Source organism: Prionailurus viverrinus, chromosome A2 (assembly GCF_022837055.1).
Source record: "Prionailurus viverrinus isolate Anna chromosome A2, UM_Priviv_1.0, whole genome shotgun sequence".
Taxonomy (NCBI): domain Eukaryota; kingdom Metazoa; phylum Chordata; class Mammalia; order Carnivora; family Felidae; genus Prionailurus; species Prionailurus viverrinus.
The window spans coordinates 12,317,151-12,332,341 of record NC_062562.1 but is presented as its reverse complement, the minus strand read 5'-3'; the positions used below and the strand labels follow the sequence as shown (position 1 = coordinate 12,332,341).

The window sequence follows — 15,191 nt, the reverse complement described above, 5'->3', positions numbered from 1 at the left end:
ATCATTAAAAATTTTAACAAAAAAAATTTTTAAAAATAATTGTTTTCATTTTAAGGTCAATACCGCCATGTGACCTCTTATCCAATAGGCTAGAACAGGGGTCTGCAAACCACAGCTCACAGACCACATCTGGCTCACCAGAGGCTGAGAATGGTCTTTACACTTTGTAATGGTTGAAGAATATCAAAAGACTAATATTTCCTAACATGTAGAAATTCTATGAAATTCAAACTTCGGCTTCTGTAAGTAGAGTCCTATTGGAACTGTGGCTATGACACACAAAGCCAAAAACATTTACCACCTGGTCCTTTATAGAAAAGCTTTGTCAGCTCCTGGGCTAGATCAGCTTCCTTACATGGGGCATCAGGAGGCAGCATTCCAAGAGAATCAAAGTGGGAAGTAAGGATAAGACTTATCTTCCAAACTCACACCTTCTGCTGCATTCTGTTGGTCAAAGCAAGTCACGAAGCCAGTCCAGATTCAAGGAGAGGGGATCTAGTTTCCATCTCCTCCTAGTGAGAAGGGGCTGCAAAATACTGTGGCCATGGTCTTCAACCTTACCAAGGGATCTTAAGGTGGGCTGTCCAGACTGAATTCAGGAAGGTGGAGAAAAAAACCTAAACATGTTTATTTTCAGTACCTTCTATTAACTTTGAAGATAAAGTTAGTGGGGCGCCTCCGTGGCTCAGTCTGTTAAGCGTCCAACTTCGGCTCAGGGCAGGATCTCATGGTCTGTGAGTTTGAGCCCTGCATCTCGCTCTGTGCTGACAGCTCAAAGCCTGGAGCCTGCTTCAGATTCTGTGTCTCCCTCTCCCTCGGTCTCTCTGCCCCTCCCCCTACTCACACTCTTGTCTCCGTCTCTCTCAAAAATGAATAAACGTTAAAACAAATAAATAGGGGCGCCTGGGTGGCTCCGTCGGTTAAATGTCCAACTTCGGCTCAGGTCATGATCTCAGAGTTTGTGAGTTCGAGCCCCGCGTCAGGCTCTGTGCTGACAGCTCGGCGCCTGGAGCCTGCTTCGGATTCTGTGTCTCCCTCGCTCTCTGCCCCTCCCCCACTCATGCTCTGTCTCTCTGTCTCAAAAATACAGAAAGGTTAAAAAAATTAAAAAAATAAAATAAATAAGTAAAGTCAGTTTACTAGCAAAAAAAAAATGGGCTTATTTGCTATAGCAGAGAATTGTGATTCGGGAGAAGCAAACTATGGCAAAAACCATAGGCTATTTCCAACAAAGGAGATGAACATTATTTTATAGAGAAGGAGGAAGTTGGGAGGGGCTGTTTTGAAGGAAAGTCCATCAAAGAGAAGCAGGAGTTCAGGGTGATGATGGTTAATTGGCTGAGTTTCAGGGGTAGTTGACTTCTTGTAGGAGATGGCATGTCCCTCTTTTCCTGTTGAGAACTGTAATTGATCATTCTTTCCTGTGGATTCCCCTGTTGGAGGTTCTGAAATTGACACTGCTTCCTGTAATTGATATGGAGTGGTAGGGTGTGAGCTCCCCCTTCTGGCCTCACGCTTCCATTTTAGTGTGGTTTCCCATTATTAATTTTTACACTTAAAAAATAATTTATTGGGGCGCCTGGGTGGCTCAGTCGGTTAAGCATCCGACTTCGGCTCAGGTCATGATCTCACAGTCCGTGGGTTCGAGCCCCGCGTCAGGCTCTGTGCTGACAGCTCAGAGCCTGGAGCCTGCTTCAGATTCTGTGTCTCCCTCTCTCTTTGCCCCTAACCCACTCGCATTCTGTCTCTGTCTCTCTCAAAAATAAACATTTTTAAAAAATTAAAAAAAAAAGAAATCACGATACTTTGGGGCACCTGGGTGGCTCTGTCGGTTGAGCATCCGACTTCAGCTCAGGTCATGATCTTGCAGTCTGTGAGTTCGTTCCCTCTCTCTCTGCCCCCCCCCCCCCACACACACACACACTCATGCTCTGTCTGTCTCTCTCTCTCTCTCTCTGTGTCAAAAATAAAAAATAAAACATTAACAAAAAAAGAAATCACAATACTTTGTAGACCCATCATGAATCAGGATTACTGAATGCATTCAGTTCACAAAGAAGCACATATAATTTTTATGTCACAACGTAATAAAATATTTTCACACCCGTATGTCAGTATGACCATTTTCCTTTGCAATCCTGTGCCTTAATGGATTGGGTTTCTAGCTGTCTCCAGAGAAGGAGCCCACAGGGGCCTGTCTCTGCCCTTGGAGGCAGCACAGAATCAGGTCACGGTGTAGGCAGATTAGTGAGGTCTTGAACTGGCCTCCTTAAAGATACCTAATCCTGGACCAGAAGCCAGCCAGCAGGCCCAGGGCCACACAGAGTCCCTCCACCCTGTCCCCAGCTCCCGGCCGGGGCTGCCATGGCCTCCCTGTTCTCTGGCCGCGTCCTGATTCGCAACAACAGCGACCAGGACGAGCTGGACACGGAGGCTGAGCTCAGCCGCAGGCTGGAGAACCGGCTGGTGCTGCTGTTCTTTGGCGCTGGGTCATGCCCACAGTGCCAGGCCTTCGCACCCATCCTCAGGGACTTCTTCGTGCGGCTCACAGATGAGTTCTACGTGCTGCGGGCAGCCCAGCTGGCCCTGGTGTACGTGTCCCAGGACCCCACAGAGGAGGAGCAGGATCTGTTCCTCAGGGACATGCCGAAAAAGTGGCTCTTCCTGCCCTTCGAGGATGACCTGAGGAGGTGAGATGGGAGAAGAGGCCAGGGAGGGCTTCCTGGAGGAGGAGCTATTTCTGCTGAAAGTGAAGTATTCGTTCATTCTTGCCTCCCTTCCATCTGGAATTGATGAGCACGGCCTGTATGGCACTCTGTACCCAGCCTGGGGGGTGTACAGCGGGGAGGGGTGCATATGCCCATTTCCATTTAGCTCCCAAGGAGCTTACAACCTGGGGAGACAGACATGACACAAAGACTCAAACACATAATAACAAACTGCAGTTGTGTTCCCGAGGACAAAGGGAGGATACCACGTGGGAACATAACGGGGAGACCTTGCTGAGGTTTGGGGGTCAGGGGATGTTTCCCTGAGGCAGTGCCTTTAGAGAGACCCCAAGGCCAAGGGAGGATAGGAGGGGAAAGACTGAAGCGAGGGAAGGGCTTCCAGGCAGAGGGCACAGATAAAGGCTGGGAGGCCATCAGGCAAAGAACAGCCAAATCGGGGACCTGTAAGGAGTAACAGGCGTGAGAGGTCTGCATGTCTCAGGTGGCGCCACAAACTCCATCTTTACAAGTATGAGTGTGGTCCTCAGAGTAGCTGGGAGCCAGGGAGGGCATCAGAGCTGAGAGAGAGGTGCATGGATTCGAGCTTTGCACCGAGCTGCCCAATAAATGGTATTGCAGTTTGCTCCTACTTTAGAACCTTCCCCAGGGATGCCTGGGTGGTTCAGTTGGTTCAATGTCCAACTTCAGCTCAGGTCACGTTCTCATGGTTCATGAGTTCGAGCCTCGCATCGAGGCTGAACTAAAAGCAAAGCCTGCTTTGGATCTTCTGTCTCCCTCTCTCTCTGCCCCTCCTTCACTCCCGCTCTCCCTCTGTCTCTCTCAAAAATAAATACACGTTAAAAAAAAGAAGAATCTTCCCCTTTTCTGCGGTAAAACTTTCCTTCTTTTTGAGGTACCTGTGTGGCACCTCAGTCAGCTGAGCGTCCAAGTTCAGCTCAGGTCATGATCTCACTGCTCGTGGGTTCGAGTCCCGCATCAGGCTCTGTGCTGACAGCTCAGAGCCCGGAGCCTGCTTCGGATTCTGTCTGCATCTCTCTGCTCATGCTCTGTCTCTCTCACTCTCTCTCTCTCAAATATAAAATAAAACATTAAAAAAATTTTTTTTTAATTTGGGAGAAGCATACAACGAAACAATTAACAATACAATTGTTAACATTTTGCCAGATTTTCTTTCTCGGCATACGTGGGAGCATGCACTGAACCATTTGAGCGGGCGTCTCAGACTTTGTGACACTTTACAGATTTCATTAATTTTGTTCCACAAGTTGGAAGTTTCTGGAGACCTTCGTTGTCCATCCAACATTATCAGATTTGGACACTTGCTCACTCCCCCTGGCCTCTCTGTAGCCGAGGGGGATCTTTCTGGCAAACTGGTAACATTTCCCTTCCCAGGGCAGAAATGCCAGCTGTGAGGGCATCATAGCCAAACACTGACCTGCTCTTTTTGCTAAGTCTGTAATGTCCTGTGTGACTTTACAAGTGCCATGCATTCTCTGTGCAGAGGCCCAGAAAAGGGCCACCCAAAAACCCAGTGGATGGAAATTAACAACTGTGGATGATGGGCTCAGTGTGGTCTCCCCCTGTACTTCAGAATGTCTGTGCGTGATTCTGGTCCAGATGGGAGGTTTGGTCTGGGGTCTCCTGGGATCGTGGATGGCTCCTCACTGGGATCGTGGATGGCTCCTCACTGTCCTCATACTGGGGACAAAATGGAAACTCCTTACTATGAGCTTGCAGGGCCTCTGATCAAGGTTGCACTCTAATCTCCCACTCGTCTCAGGGCCTTTGCACGGCTGTGTCCTCTGCCTGGGACCCTGGCCGCCCAGTGCCCTCCTCATCCTGCAGCTTTGAGCTCAAAGATCACCTCCTTGGAGAGGCCCTCCCTGACCACCAATCCCTTACCCAGCTTGGTATTTCTTTATGACATTTATCAGTACTGATTCATTCATTCATCCCACACAGTTTCTGAGCCTCAATTCTGTGCCCTATACTGTTTCAGGCACTGGGGACCCAGGTGAATGGCGACAGAAATCTGTGCCCTAGTGAAGCTATATTCTATGGTAGGCAAAAATGATAAAGGGGAAAAATAGGGGCGCCTGGGGGGACTCAGTCGGTTAAGCATCTGACTTCGGCTCAGGTCATGATCTTACAGTTCCTGAGTTCGAGCCCGCATCGGGCTCTGCACTGACAAGTGTGGATCCTGCTTGAGATTTTTTATCTCTCTCTGTCCCTATCCTGCTAGCACTCTCCTTCACACTCTCAAAATAAATAAATAAACTTAAAAAAAAAAAAAAAGAGGAAAAACAAACGGGTGCAGTGCGTTGGATGCTAAAAGGCACAGCGCAGCAGAGGGGAGAGTGAGGCATTGAGATTTGAGGTTGGCTACCCAGCATACAGGGTCTTAACCCACAGAAGTCCGGGGAGAGTGCTCCAGGCAGAGGGCATGGCCAGTGCAAAGGCCCTGAGGCGGTAGCATGTCTGAGGTATTGGACACCCAGTGCAGAGGCCACCGAGGCCTGGCCTGGCCCGGTCTCTGGGCTCCCCCAGCGCCCGGCACGGGGTAGTGCACACAGCAAGTGCTCAGTAAGTACCGGGAGGAGGGCTGTGTGGCTCCCCAGCTCAGGGGCGGGTACGGGCTTCCAACCGGACTGACCCGCCCGCCCCGCAGGGATCTCGGGCGCCAGTTCTCGGTGGAGCGCCTGCCGGCTGTCGTGGTGCTCAAGCCTGGAGGGGACGTGCTCACCCGCGACGCAACTGACGAGATCCGGCGCCTGGGACCCGCCTGCTTCGCCAACTGGCAGGAGGCGGCGGAGGTGCTGGACCGCAACTTCCTGCAGCCCGAGGACCTGGACGACCCCGCGCCCCGGAGCCTCACCGAGCCGCTGCGCCGCTGCAAGTACCGCGTGGACCCGGCGGCTCGGGGCAAACGCGGCCCCAGGAGAGGGAGCGACCCCGAGGGGGAGGGCGGGGCGCAGGGCGGGGACGGGGGGCTGTTCTGAGACCCCTGCGCAGAGCACACGCCTGAACGTCCCAAAGAGTGCCCTCCCAGACCCTACAGGGACACAGCAGTGGACACTTGAGGCAGACATCCAGCTGTCCCCGAAACAGCGGACCCACCCCCAGCGCGGGGGGAGGGGGGGCGGGAGGGGGCGCTCAGACCTCCGGGAAACAGCAGGGCTTCGGAAGATTTAAAGTGCTGCCTGGGGGGAAACAAGAAGACAGGCCACCCATTCAAAAATAAGCAACGGGCATGAACAGGCAGTTTCTTCTCCAAAGAAGATACACAAATAACCAACCAAGCGCATGAAAAGATGCTCCACATCATTAGCCATTAGGGAAACGCAAATCAAGAGCACCATGAGATACCATCTCACGCCCAGTAGGATGGCTATCATCAAAAACCAGAAAATAGCCAGCGTTGGCAGGGAAATGAAGAAACTGGAACCCTGGCGCGCGGCTGGTGGGAAGGGAAAATGGTGCAGTCGCTGTGGAGAGCAGTCTGGGGCTTCCTCGATAAGTTAACTATATAATTACCACATTTACCAGCAATTCCACTAGTAGGTATGCGCCCAAGAGAAATGTAAACAGACTCAGACAAATGGCTGAATGTGCATGTTCACAAGGTAGAAATGAATAAACGAAATGTGGTCCGGCCACCCCGTGGAATGCTATTCAGCCGTAAAAAGGAATGAAACACTGATACGTGCTCTCAACATAGATGAACATCCAAAACATGCTCAGTGAAAGGAACTGAGCATGTCCTTTGTGAAAGGACACAAAAAAGTCACATACCGTCAGGCTCCATTTATAGAAAATGTCCAGAACAGGCAAACCCAGATACAGAAAGCAAATCAGTGCCAGGGGCTGGAGGAGGGGGGTGGGGAATGGGGGGGGGGGTCTCCCTTAGGGATGATGAAAATATTCCGGCACTAGACAGACATGATGGGTGCACAACATTGTGTATGTACTAAATGCCTCTGAATTGTTCGCTTCAGAATCGTTTATGTCATGTAAACTTCACCTCAATTTCTAAAACTGAAAAATAAATAATAACCAAAGACTTGTAGCAAGACATAGGGGTGCCCACTCAAGGGGGGTGCAGAAGGACCTCGCCCAGGAGGCAACATTTCTGCAAAGCCTTGAAAAAAGGTTGAACAGAGGGGAAATCACAGCCAACTGCAGGTAAGAGACCAAATATCAAGGTGAATTATTTAAGGGGCGCCTGGGTGGCTCAGGTCATGATCTCAGGGTTGGTGGGTTTGAGCCCCACCCCCTCGCCGGGCCCTGTGCTGACAGCTCAGAGCAGGGAGCCTGCTTCGGATCCTGTGTCTCCCTCTCTCTCTGCCCCTCCTCCACTCACCCTCTGTCTCTCAAAAATGAATAAACGTTAAAAAAGAATTTTAAAAAGTGAATGATTTAAAAATTTGTTCAAGGGGCGCCTGGGTGGCGCAGTCGGTTAAGCGTCCGACTTCAGCCAGGTCACGATCTCGAGGTCCGTGAGTTCGAGCCCCACGTCGGGCTCTGGGCTGATGGCTCGGAGCCTGGAGCCTGTTTCCGATTCTGTGTCTCCCTCTCTCTCTGCCCCTCCCCCGTTCATGCTCTGTCTCTCTCTGTCCCCCCCAAAAAATAAATAAACGTTGAAAAAAAAATTAAAAAAAAAATTTGTTCAAGCTTCCTTTTTGTTTTGTTTTGTTTTTTGTTTTGTTTTGTTTTAAACAGTGAAACAGGTGCTTAGGACAGTGGGCGGAGTGGGGGGTCGCTTTAATGAATTGAGGGACTTGTGGGGCTCCCTGGATCCGGCCACCGAGCTTTTGCAGCTCTTGGGGCCACCTCGGTTTCTTCTTCGCCCCGCCCCGCGCCGGCCCCGCCCAGCCAGGACCTGGAGGCCGGGAGGGGGCGCCCGCAGGGTCCCCAGAGGGAGGAGAAAAGACTTTGTCCCAAGTTTTCGCGGAGCTTCCTCATCCCCGCTGCGATCGGCGTCCCAATCCCCCTACGGCCCCCCAATTTTCAGACACCCCTTGCGGTCCCGCCCCCTTTCGGAACTCCTGGGGACCCCTGGACTCCCGCCCAACTTCTCTGCCGCTAAAAATCTCTTTTATTCCTCGACCGCCCCCCACCCAGGCCCGCGGGACCCCTACCATGGCCCGGTCTTACGGGGGCCGGGTGCTGGCCGCGATGACCCTGCTGGGCATCCCGGCGGCGGTGCTGGCGGCGCTGGGAGCGCAGCTGCTGTTCCAGCTGCAGGCGGGCCGCGCGGAGCTGCGGGGAATGCGCGCCGACGGGCTGGGCCCGGAGCTGGACGCCGGCCCAGGGCTGCCCGAGGACGCGGCCGGGGCGCTGCTGCCTCTGGCCGCCGCGCTTGCTGCGCTCGCCCTGGTGTTGGGCCTCACCAGCCTTCTGCTCGCCGCGCTCTGCGGCCACCTGGGCGCCGAACTGGCGCGGGGGCCGGGTCCCGGCAGGTAGGACAAGCCCCTCCACCCCGACGCCCGCCTGGGGGCTGGGCGAGCCCGCGAGCCGCCGCCCCTCTCTGGGCCTCAGGTTGCGCGGGGGGTTGGGGGGGGGGAGTGGATCTTCCCTTATCCCCTCTCCCCTTCTCCTTTCTTCCATCCCTCCCTGCCTTCCTCCCCTCTGTCTCCATCCCCAACTTCTATCACCTCTCCCTCCCTCCATCCTATAGTAGTTGAACATTTACCGCAGGTGCTAATTTTACAGAGGTGGAAACTGAGGCTCATAGAGGGCCCAGGGTCAGCTAGCTCCCCAAACTCTTCGTGCTTCTTGCTTCCCAAGGATTAGCTCAGTGAAGTCCCCCCACCCCCTTCGCCCCGCGGCGGCTGAACGTTACTGCCTCCCTTTGTAACTGCGGCTCCGACAGGGGACAGGGTCGGCTGATCTCTCTGGGCTGCCTGATTTGGAAGTGGGCGGACTGGATTTGAATTTGATTCTGATAGAGACAGAGCCTGTGCCCTGGCTCGGGCATCTGAGCTCCGGAACATGAACCCTGGGGAAGTGGGGGGGGGGGGGGGGGGCAGGCAGTGAATGTAGAGTGAGGGACCTTCCTTGAGTCAAGGACTCAGCGGCCCCACATCCAAGTGTTTCCCTCCAGGATGCCCGGGGAGGAGAGCCAGAATCATTGGTCCAGGATTCCATGGATCTGAGCAGATGGGAACGTCCACCATTTGGAGTAGACCTATTCATTCCATAGCTCAGGGAGTCAGTAAACCAATATGTATTGGGCACCTGCAGGGGGCTGACCCAGCACTGGAAATAGAGGACACAGCAGGAACCAGGTGGACCCAGACCGGCCCTGGTGGGGTAGACAATAGAGACAAGCCAGATCAGAAATGTCAAGTGAGGCTGAATGCTGGGAAAGGAAGAAAATGGGGTGATGTGGTGGAAGCGGAAAGGGTAAGTGTGGGACCATCCGGGGAGGCTTGCGCTGAGACTTGAAAGAGGAAAAGAGGCAGCGGATCTGGAGGACTGTGATGGGGGGGAGGGGGGGCAGCATGTGCAAAGGCCCTGGGGCAGGAATGAGCTTGGGGTGTTAGAGGTCGAGGTGATTGGTGTGGCTGGAGGGAGAGATGAGGGAGATAAGGGTAAGGAAATCAGAGGAAGTAGACCATCCTGGGCTTCTGTGCTGTGGTGCAGACTTTGGGGGTTTACTCTGCCTGAGAGAGTTGTGAGCAGGGAGGGGCATGTGACCTGACTTAGGTTTGAAATCACCCCCTCCAGCCACTGTGCAAAAAAGGTGAGAGCAGAGAGGAGGCCACTTCCACTGTGTCGGTGGGAGGTGAGCGATAGCAGAGGCTTTCCTAAGCCTCGAGGAGTGGGGAAGGAAGAACGCACACGGCGAAGCACTCAGCCCCGTGCCAGGCTCCAAACTAAGTCCTCGGTCCGCCTCAGCCCTCGGGAATCCCCGTTTCTGTCACCTCTGATGGCAAGTTGAGCTCCGTCTCCTCGTGTCCCGAATAAGTTTGTGGTCTGTAACGCAACGGAGGGCAGGTGTCTAACAAGGGTCCCCGCAGAATAGCTGCTCCGTGAGTGCTGGATGTGGGAATGGACTGATGTGCGTGGATGGGTCACAGGAGATGGGTGGTGGATGGGTGAGTGGTGAGCGAAGGATGCATGGCCAGGTGGATAGGTGGTCGGATCAATTTGATGGTGAGCGCGAGGTGGGTGGGTGAAGGATGGATGGACAGACGGGTGCGTAGTTGGGTGGTGAATGGCAGATAGATGGATGGACGGACGGTGGCTGTTTAAATAAGTGGATGGATGGACCAATAGGGCCTTGCTAAATGGCTGGCTGGCTGTGTGGTTGAACAGCCGATGGAAATTAGTGGGTGGTAAATGGTAGTGGACCTTTACCCGGCAGGATGGATGAGCGGGTAGATGGAGAGACCGGTGGCTGGATAGATGGTTAGGTCCTCACACAGAACTCAGATCCCCCAAAGCTCCCCCTCCTTCTCTTCCCTGGCTTCCCCCCACCAGCCCCACCCCCTGAGCCCTTTTTCTTCCTGCCCCCCCCCCCTCCTAGGTCTGACTGGTTTCTCTATGACTGCCGCCTCCTCAGACACGTGGCCCTTGGCCTCTTCTGCTGCGGGGTCTCTGTCTACTTAGCAGGTGCGTGCCGGGGGAGGGGATGTGGGGGGTAGAGCCCCGGGCTGGGGTGGCTTTGTCTGACACACTTTCTTGCTCTGGGACCTTCGGCAGACTCCCTTGCGTCCCGGTTTCCTCACCAGTAAAGTGGGGACGTGTACCGTCCCTGCCTTAGAGCATCGCTGAGGGCATTCAGGGTGAATCCCCGCAAAAGCCCATGAAAGCATCTGACTCCAGTGGCGGGGGGGGGGGGTGTCCACGAGCAGTAGTTGCCTTCAGAACCCTTTTGGATTCATCAGCTTTTCGACGTCTGGTTTGAACAAAAGTGTCATGTCCTTGGTGGTTTTCTAGAGATAGTGTTTCACAGGTTGGTCTTAGCAAAATCCATTTGCTTATAAATATCAGAACCTCCAGCTCAAGAATGCCTTAAGTAAAGGGGCGCCTGGGTGGCGCAGTCGGTTAAGCGTCCGACTTCAGCCAGGTCACGATCTCGCGGTCCGTGAGTTCGAGCCCCGCGTCAGGCTCTGGGCTGATGGCTCAGAGCCTGGAGCCTGTTTCCGATTCTGTGTCTCCCTCTCTCCCTGCCCCTCCCCCGTTCATGCTCTGTCTCTCTCTGTCCCCAAAATAAATAAAAACGTTGAAAAAAAATTAAAAAAAAAAGAATGCCTTAAGTAAAAAAAAAAAAAATGCTTTATAAACCAGAAATGCAGTTGTAAATCCCAAAACAGGAAGCAGAGCAAAAAGAAAGAACGTGCCACACTGGCTTTCCTTCCCTGACTTATAATAACTTTTCTTAGCTCAACAGTCTCTCACCCACGCTTGCGGGTAAAGGAATCAAATCATCAAGTCTCTTTATTTATTTTTTTTTTTTTTAAATTTTTTTTTTCAACGTTTATTTATTTTGGGGACAGAGAGAGACAGAGCATGAACGGGGGAGGGGCAGAGAGAGAGGGAGACACAGAATCGGAAACAGGCTCCAGGCTCTGAGCCATCAGCCCAGAGCCCGACGCGGGGCTCGAACTCACGGACCGCGAGATCGTGACCTGGCTGAAGTCGGACGCCTAACCGACTGCGCCACCCAGGCGCCCCTCATCAAGTCTCTTTAAAGAGACTCCTGACATCTTCTGTTTTGTTCTAATCTTGGAAAATGTGTTGATGGGGCTGCAGGTTCGGTGCTGAATCACATTAGATCACTAAGCAACCTGTTTTACTGGAAGAAAATAATATCCAGCTGAATGAAAAACAAGGGATTTGGTATGATTGCCTCACTCTTATTCCTGTGACAGAGCAACAGAAGTTTAGAAGATATACTTAAAATATTTCTTTGTGAGATGCGAGCCTAGGGTTCATTATGGGAATACAGGGGTGCATACGGGTATATCACGTGCAAGGAACCGTGCAGAACTTTTGTTGCTTGACTTAATAAAATGCTCCGGATGTGAGTTTTCTTTAAAAAAAAGGAGAGTGAAGGGGCGCCTGGGTGGCTCAGTCGGTTAAGCGTCTGACTTCAGCCAGGTCACGATCTCGCGGTCCGTGAGTTCGAGCCCCGCGTCAGGCTCTGGGCTGATGGCTCAGAGCCTGGAGCCTGTTTCCGATTCTGTGTCTCCCTCTCTCTCTGCCCCTCCCCCGTTCATGCTCTGTCTCTCTCTGTCTCAAAAATAAATAAACGTTAAAAAAAATTTTTTTTGGGGGGGGGCGCCTGGGTGTCTCAGTCGGTTGAGTGTCCGACTTCAGCTCAGGTCACGATCTCACGGTCCGTGAGTTCGAGCCCCGCATGGGGCTCTGGGCTGATGGCTTGGAGCCTGCTTCCGATTCTGTGTCTCCCTCTCTCTCTGCCCCTCCCCCGTTCATACTCTGTCTCTCTCTGTCTCAAAAATAAATAAACGTTTAAAAAAATTAAAAAAAAAAAGGAGAGTGGAGGGGGTGACTCGTGTATCTGTGAAGGTCACGGGTGGTTGGCCTCAGGTGCAGCTGGATCCAGGTGATCAAACACAGTAATCAGAAATGCCTCTTGCGTCACCTGTTAATCTGCTGTCCCCTGAGAAAGATGCCTGTGTCTGTAAGTGCTTTTGACACGATGCCCACGACCTTGAGCCTTTTCACAGGCTGGCAAAAAAAAAAAATGTTGGAGACTTGGAGAATAAGATATGCTCGTTCTAATATACAAGAAAACTCACAAAGAGAGAAAAAAAAAGGTAACCATGTCAGCCTCATTAAGTGTTAAATTAAGAATTTGTTCAGCTCCCATTTAGATTCTTTTTTGAGGTTAGGTGACCTCACTCAGCAAGAATTCCTGACCACGTCCAGCCAATCATCCAATTAGCCATCGTTGCTGACCAGAGCCAAAAGAATAATTAAAAAAAAAAACAAAAAAAAAAAACACACACGCTTTAAAAAATGTTTAGAGCAAAAAAGGTCCTCGGCCTCATTTTAATATGTCAAACATGATTCAGTGTGGCATCTTAAAAGCAAAAGTGTAGGGGCGCCTGGGTGGCTCCGTCGGTTAAGCGTCCGACTTCAGCTCAGGTCATGATCTCACACTCCGTGAGTTCGAGCCCCGCATCGGGCTCTGTGCTGACAGCTCAGAGCCTGGAGCCTGCTTCAGATCTCCCTCTCTCTCTGCCCCTGCCCCCCCTGAAAAATGAAATAAAAACAATTTTTTTTAATTTTTTTTCAACGTTTATTTATTTTTGGGACAGAGAGAGACAGAGCATGAACGGGGGAGGGGCAGAGAGAGAGGGAGACGCAGAATCGGAAACAGGCTCCATGCTCCGAGCCATCAGCCCAGAGCCTGACGCGGGGCTCGAACTCACGCGAGATCACTCGAGATCTCACGAGATCGTGAACTCACGGACCTCGAGATCGTGACCTGGCTGAAGTCGGACGCTTAACCGACTGCGCCACCCAGGCGCCCCCAATTTTTTTTTTTTAAACAAAAGTGCAGAGCTGAAGAAAGCATAAAAACAGCCCACAAAGTGTCAAGAAGTCTTCCATTCACTCTGGGCTTCTCCACCACCAAGTCCCCTGCTGCTGCTGTAAGAAAATTCCTCCCTACCCGTATCCCAGTCAGCAGTCCCAGGACAGGCTCTGATTGGCTGAGCTCGGATCATGTGCTAGCCCTGCACCAATCACTATAACCGGAGGAATCAATGCTCTGATTGGCCAAGCCTAGTACCATACATAACACTGATGCCAGAGAGGTGGGTCAGTGCTCCTATGTTAGCAATCAGGGTGAGGGTAAGCGCTAGACCAGTGGTTCTCAATGGGAACTGATTCTGCTGACCCAGCGAACATTTGGCGATATCTGGAGACATTTTTGGTTGTCATGACAGGGCAGGAGGGAACGCTATTGTGCCTCGTGGGTAGAAAGCTGCTCAGTGTCCTACAATGCACAGGACGGTCCTCACCAAAAAGAATGATGCCAACTGGGCGTTGGACAAGCCAACAGAAAACTAGTACAGGTCAGTCCTCAAGGTCAGGTCAGCAACAGTCTTGTTCAGACCAGCAACCTGAGGCCAGAGAGGGGCTGTGATTCACTGAAAGTTAATCACCAGGATTCAGAAAGCCTGAGATCTGGGTTGTTTCAGTTGTAGTCAAGTACACATGATAAGGCACGGAAGTTTACCATTTTATAGTGAAATGGATGTGACAACGATGTGAGAGGATTAGATGGGTGAAGCCGTGTGCCTAGCATGTTGTATGGGTGTCTGTGACTGCCCTCTGTTTGGGGAGCTCTCCCAGGGTTTGGGGAGCAAACGTTTGTGGACTAAGTGAATGAGAGCCGTTTGTTTTTCCAGCACTGTCCATCTACGCCCTGCTGCTCTTTGAGATCGAGACAGGTGCGGCCGCCGCCTCCATCCTCGGAGTGGGTGCTCTGGTCCTGGTGGCGGCACTGACCCACACTCTGGTCCGAGCTGCCCGGGCCACCCGCCGTGGCCTCCACGAACTGTCCCCACCGCACTTTGAAGAGGATCCTGTCCGTCCTGCTGAAGTCTCCAAGGCCAGCCCCAGGGCTCAGCCCCAGCAGGGTACCCACCACCGGACCCCCTACTCATCCTTCCCAGAACCTGGGGACCCCGTCAGACCCACGGGTGCTGCTACAGCGCCTACGGCCAAGGGAGGAGGCTGGGAGGGCAGCCTGCCTTTATCCCGCATGCACCGGACACTGTCAGCTGGCAGGGGGCACTGGGAAGGGATCACCCATGAGATGCGCAGCATGCTGGGCCACAGGCCAGGGGGCTCAGGGAAGGACTCCACCCTGGTGTGAACCCAGGGACCAGGGACAGAGACCTGGGATCAGGCAGCAGGAAGAGGATTCTGTAAAGATAAGTCTAGGCTCAGCCATAGTAGCAGTATGACTTGATTTCTCCGTTCACAGCATCCCTGGTTTTTGTCCTGAAGGTTGCTTCATGGCACAAAATGGCTGCCAGGGCTCCAGCCTTCATCTCCTCTCAGAGGGAAAGGCAGAGGCCAGGGCAGGCTCGGTATCTTCTGGAAATCTCCCCGGGAAGCCTGGGGGCCCTCCTGTTTATACCTCACTGGAGAGAACAGTCACATGGCCACATCTCGCGGCAGGGGAGGCTGGGAAATGTAGCTATCCAGATGTTATAGGCAGGAGGGAGGGTTGGGCTTATGCCGTGGTTCTCTAAATGTCTCCATCCATTTTACAGATGAGGAAACCGAGGTCCAGAGAGGGGCAGTGACTCACCAGGAGTCCCATGGCCAATACTGAGCGTCAGAGGCAGGATTTGAACCTGGGTTCTGTAACCCCCGTGCTGCTGACAGTGCAAGTCTCAGACTCTGCAACGTCTTCCGGGCTGTGAGCATTTGAAATCTGTGTGTGCTGAGCTCAGAGCAACCCAGGGCCAC

At 52.7% G+C, this 15,191-nt stretch overlaps 2 protein-coding genes across 2 annotated transcripts; both read left to right on the top strand.

The window, feature by feature from the left end:
* The first annotated feature begins 2,364 nt into the window (after nucleotides 1–2,364).
* Nucleotides 2,365–5,728, top strand: NXNL1 (nucleoredoxin like 1). The gene is made up of 2 exons (XM_047826673.1): nucleotides 2,365–2,690; nucleotides 5,398–5,728. Exons 1-2 carry the CDS (start codon nucleotides 2,365–2,367, stop codon nucleotides 5,726–5,728), a joined length of 657 nt encoding a protein of 218 aa, XP_047682629.1.
* A 1,931-nt stretch (nucleotides 5,729–7,659) lies between these two features.
* Nucleotides 7,660–14,983, top strand: TMEM221 (transmembrane protein 221). The gene is made up of 3 exons (XM_047828183.1): nucleotides 7,660–8,188; nucleotides 10,261–10,346; nucleotides 14,120–14,983. The coding sequence occupies exons 1-3, from the start codon at nucleotides 7,869–7,871 to the stop codon at nucleotides 14,587–14,589; spliced, it is 876 nt and encodes a 291-aa protein (XP_047684139.1). The 5' UTR covers nucleotides 7,660–7,868; the 3' UTR covers nucleotides 14,590–14,983.
* The last annotated feature ends 208 nt before the right edge of the window (nucleotides 14,984–15,191 follow it).

What these genes read in the sequence shown, in the direction of transcription:
- NXNL1 (XM_047826673.1), top strand. Translation starts at nt 2,365, where the DNA reads ATGGCCTCCCTGTTCTCTGGCCGCGTCCTGATTCGCAACAACAGCGAC. An exon ending in TTCGAGGATGACCTGAGGAG is followed by an intron (nt 2,691 to 5,397) that starts GTGAGATGGGAG and finishes CCCGCCCCGCAG; the next exon opens with GGATCTCGGGCGCCAGTTCT.
- TMEM221 (XM_047828183.1), top strand. Translation starts at nt 7,869, where the DNA reads ATGGCCCGGTCTTACGGGGGCCGGGTGCTGGCCGCGATGACCCTGCTG. An exon ending in CGGGGGCCGGGTCCCGGCAG is followed by an intron (nt 8,189 to 10,260) that starts GTAGGACAAGCC and finishes CCCCCCTCCTAG; the next exon opens with GTCTGACTGGTTTCTCTATG. An exon ending in GGTCTCTGTCTACTTAGCAG is followed by an intron (nt 10,347 to 14,119) that starts GTGCGTGCCGGG and finishes TTGTTTTTCCAG; the next exon opens with CACTGTCCATCTACGCCCTG.